Source organism: Grammomys surdaster, unplaced genomic scaffold (genome assembly GCF_004785775.1).
Source record: "Grammomys surdaster isolate TR1022 unplaced genomic scaffold, NIH_TR_1.0 194, whole genome shotgun sequence".
Lineage (NCBI taxonomy): Eukaryota > Metazoa > Chordata > Mammalia > Rodentia > Muridae > Grammomys > Grammomys surdaster.
The window spans coordinates 270981-274928 of NW_021604639.1; the positions used below are offsets into that span (position 1 = coordinate 270981).

Consider the following 3948-nt stretch of genomic DNA (forward strand, 5'->3'; position numbering starts at 1 on the left):
ACTGGGGTGAAGGGGAAATAGACAGCAGACTGGGGTGAAGGGGAAATTAGACGAAGGGACAGGTGAGTTGATGTATTTAAAATGCATTGTACAGATCTGCAATATTTTCAATGATTATTAAAATGTAAAAACAAATTGTTGGTGAAGATCAGATTAAAAGTAATTTATTCACTGCTGTTAGGAATGTAAATTAGTCAAGCCACAGGAGTTTTCCTCTAAGCATCACACATTGGTTCTGTCTACTCTTAATTTCTTACAAAATAGTGACTTCTTGTGTTATTTAATGACTGACTTTCTTTTAAGATATCTTAATGGGCATTATTTATTTAAAAAGATAATTCATGGTTCGACTCTATGCTATTACCAGGAAACTCAAGTTCAAGGATAATGAGCCTGACCAGGGGAAGTACGAGAATGGTCAAAGGTATAAAACCAAAGCAGAGGTGTCATAACCAACGCTGATGTGGGCTTTCAGGGTGGTGACTGATGTTTGAAAGACAAAAAAAGAAAAAAGCCCCGTACATCAAATGCAGAGGTCACATGGGCATCCAAGACCCTCAGAAACACAGCCACCTTTGTCTTTTTCCTTTTTTTAATGTAGCTGGGAGTTGTATGCTTTATATGCTGCCTGACTTGCAAATTTGGCCAGTTCCTTAAAGGAGGAACATGCTTGTTCTTGAAAACCTACTCTTCAGAAGGAGGTTTGTGACTAGGTCAGGTTTTGAGACCAATTCTGGGATCAGGTGCAGTGACTGGGAGGTTTCTAGAAAGAACACTGTATGCAGTGCTACTTTTCAAAATCCTGCAGAATATTACTGCTTTCAGAGAGAGTAGGTGACAGATAGCAAAGGAATTTCGCTGCTGGGGTGGTCTCTTGACCCTGGGGAATCTTCTCTACCTCTCTCTCTTTTGTGAGATGACTAGTGGGTTGATTTTATTTAAACCAGGGAAATAAGTGAAACAATTAAGTGTTTATATCAAAAGCAAACACATTAATGAAGGAAGTAAGGCTTTCTGTAGGGCACCTGGCTTGCCCCCAGCCCATAAATGCTCATTCTGACTTTCCAACAAAACTGCCAAACTCTGTCTCCACACATTCTTTCAAGATGTCTTTTCCCTTCCAAATCCACTTGGTACTTTCATTATGGTCTGGTTAAAACTACAGGATGTCCAATGGGGTTTGCAAGATGGATTTTCCCTTTAGCAAGGAGCAGCCAAAGAGGAAGTGCATGACAGCATTTCTAGTCAGTGTTCCTTCAGGGAGACGCACTAAAGAAAAATAGTGACACTCCTTCAGGAAGAAGATATTTTAATTTGATGTTGTTTGAACAGCTAGAATTTGGACAAATACATGAGCTTTCCCTTTATGTTAGCACCTTATACAATATCCTGAATAGGACTCCTGGGATAGATAATATCATTTTATTAACATGTGGAACAACTCAGTCTGTGTCCCTAAGATATACGTTGACTGTAGGTTTTACATAAATGAATATAGGCACTCTCGTATAATTGACAAGAGCAATTCACCAATATGATTCCCTCAGGTGCTGCTTCCTTCCCCTTGTAGAGAGGTATGGAGACAAGGTAAAGGTGGGGAAGCAGATCCTGACTGCTGTAGTAAACCAGGACCTAAGAGTACATGAAGAACTTGTGAAGTATACGCTATTTTTTTCCCTTTTAGATCTTGAATTTGCCTGAATTGATTGATGATTGCAAGTATAGAACAAACCATCTTCGGGTACAGAATAGAAAAGAGCTTGTGAAAATCCTGTCGGCAAGGTAAGCTTCAACCTGATACCTAAAGGAATCATCTGGTTCTCCCTGTCAGAGACTTTGCATGCCCCCTTCCCCTTTTATATCAGTTTGTAACTCTCTTCCATATACCAAACTGATTAATGAAAGGACATCTTAAAACTGTTGTTATTAAACAACATTTGAAAGTATTTAAATACTTTATTAAATACCAACCTCTAACAGTGGTATAAACAAAGCTACAGTAAGTTCACTTAGGTTGTTTCTCTGTGGTGTATAACTGTTGGGATTTAGCATATCATAAATTGTTAGCTGTTTCGTGGAGTTTTATGCTACCGCCTTTAGCTCTAGGAAGTGACTGTGCTCTGGAGCCCCCACCCAACTTTCCTTTTGCTTTACCCGCCTTTGCTCCAGGAAGTGGACCGAGCTACCAGTCCCCACGGGGCTTCCCTTGAATCCTCAGACAAAAGTCAAACACACACACACACACACACACACACACACACACACACACAGTTTGTTCCTTTACAACTTGCCTGCCTTCTTGACACAATTGCTGGGCGCTGATACCGCCCGCCTGGAAAAGCTTGCCCTTACCAATTTATTATCTCTGTCTCTCTACCTGCCCTAAACTTCAGTGGCTAGTCCCACCTAGCTCCTGTCAAACATCCCTAGCCACCTGAGTGTAGTAGTGGCCACAGGCCCCAGCTTCCCCCAAGACTTCACATGGTTGCTGTGTTCTTCTTTCTCCAAAGCATGGCAGAAACTCTTCTCGCCTTCCTTGTGTCTGCCTTTCCCTCCTGGAACATGGAAGTCCTGCCTGTACCTTCTGCTCAGTAATTGGCTCCAGGCCGTGTTTACTGACAAATCAAGAACTAATTGGGCAACAGGAAGTTAGCATCAGAAATGCCCCCTTCAGTTAGGAACAAGCACAACAGGAATTTAACATATTTTCACTGTGTTGAATGCTCTGTACCTCACTTCATTTAACCCTTAATTAGATCCTATTATTCCCATTTTTACAGATAAGGAAACCAAATATGTGTAGATAAAACTAAGAGTTTATTAGATTTTCAGAATAAGTAAGGAGTCATGAAAGATTCATATTAATTGAGTGTTTGGTTTCTAAATTTCCAATTATGTCAGGTTACACTTTTGGAAGATATACTAACTTTTTAACTTTGTGTAAAAAAAGTAATAATTCCCACTCTTTCATATCAGTTTCACTTTGTTTGCTTCTAAACCTCTGTCTGTATAAGGTATTGTGACTACAAATGTCCACAGGTGTTGTCATTCAGTGGTAAAGATTTGCTTTTGTCATGCCAGTGACTTAGGGTTCTGTTCAAATGCCCATGTGGTTTCATGTAATATGAATTGAAGTTCTTAGAAAGTGAAGTCAGCCTAACAAAACTTCTATTATTGTTGTCTTGCATTTTGAGACCTTTGCGTGAAATTCTTGCTATTCCTTTACCCATGTATGCCTTTCTGTGTTCTAAACACTTCTCTACACTGTATCTCCTCCATGTGTTAAATGGTGTTCTGTCACAGGAGGCTCTGTGTAGGGAGCTAATGCACACAGAGTATGGGAATGAGTTGGGTGCCCCTTTTCTGATCATTAGTTAAATACAATTCTGATTCTACTGCAAGCCTCATAGCCCTTAATGATTAACCTTTCTCCACAGGAGAATTACCCATTCATTTCTACTTTTTGCCTCTTTGTCTCTAAAGCATTTTTAATTCATTTAATTCATTGATAGGACTTTTCCTTTCATACCATGGTTACTAAGTCTCAATAATAGGCACTTGTGAGAAACTTATCAAAAGCTCTTTGATAGACTAAATAAATCATGTCCCTGCTGTGAGAAGAGTAAGTCCCAAGAAAGAGATAAACCCAGGCAGATGCAAGTATCATCTTCAGGCACTGGCACCTGGACATACAAAATTAGGGTTTCTTGTGCCTTAAAACTTTGATAAATTCAGTGGTAGAATTGTACTGTACAGTGACTTCCAGCAGACTCTGTAATAGATAAATTTTAAAAATTCCCTTTTGAGGTAAACAAACATTCTCTCTCTCTCCCTCTCTCTCTCTCTCTCTCTCTCTCTCTCTCTCACTCACACACACACACACACACACACACACACACACAGAGAGAGAGAGAGAGAGAGAGAGAGAGAGAGAGAGAGAGAGAGAGA

The 3948-nt window shown here is 39.9% G+C and overlaps 1 protein-coding gene across 1 annotated transcript in view; it reads left to right on the forward strand.

The window, feature by feature from the left end:
* LOC114623159 (succinate--hydroxymethylglutarate CoA-transferase) overlaps positions 1-3948 on the forward strand; it is a 638590-nt gene that overhangs the window by 243825 nt on the left and 390817 nt on the right. Inside the window, exon 5 of the mRNA XM_028769852.1 lies at positions 1685-1782. Within this exon, the coding sequence (XP_028625685.1) occupies positions 1685-1782 (98 nt within the window). The remainder of the gene's footprint in view (positions 1-1684; positions 1783-3948) is intronic.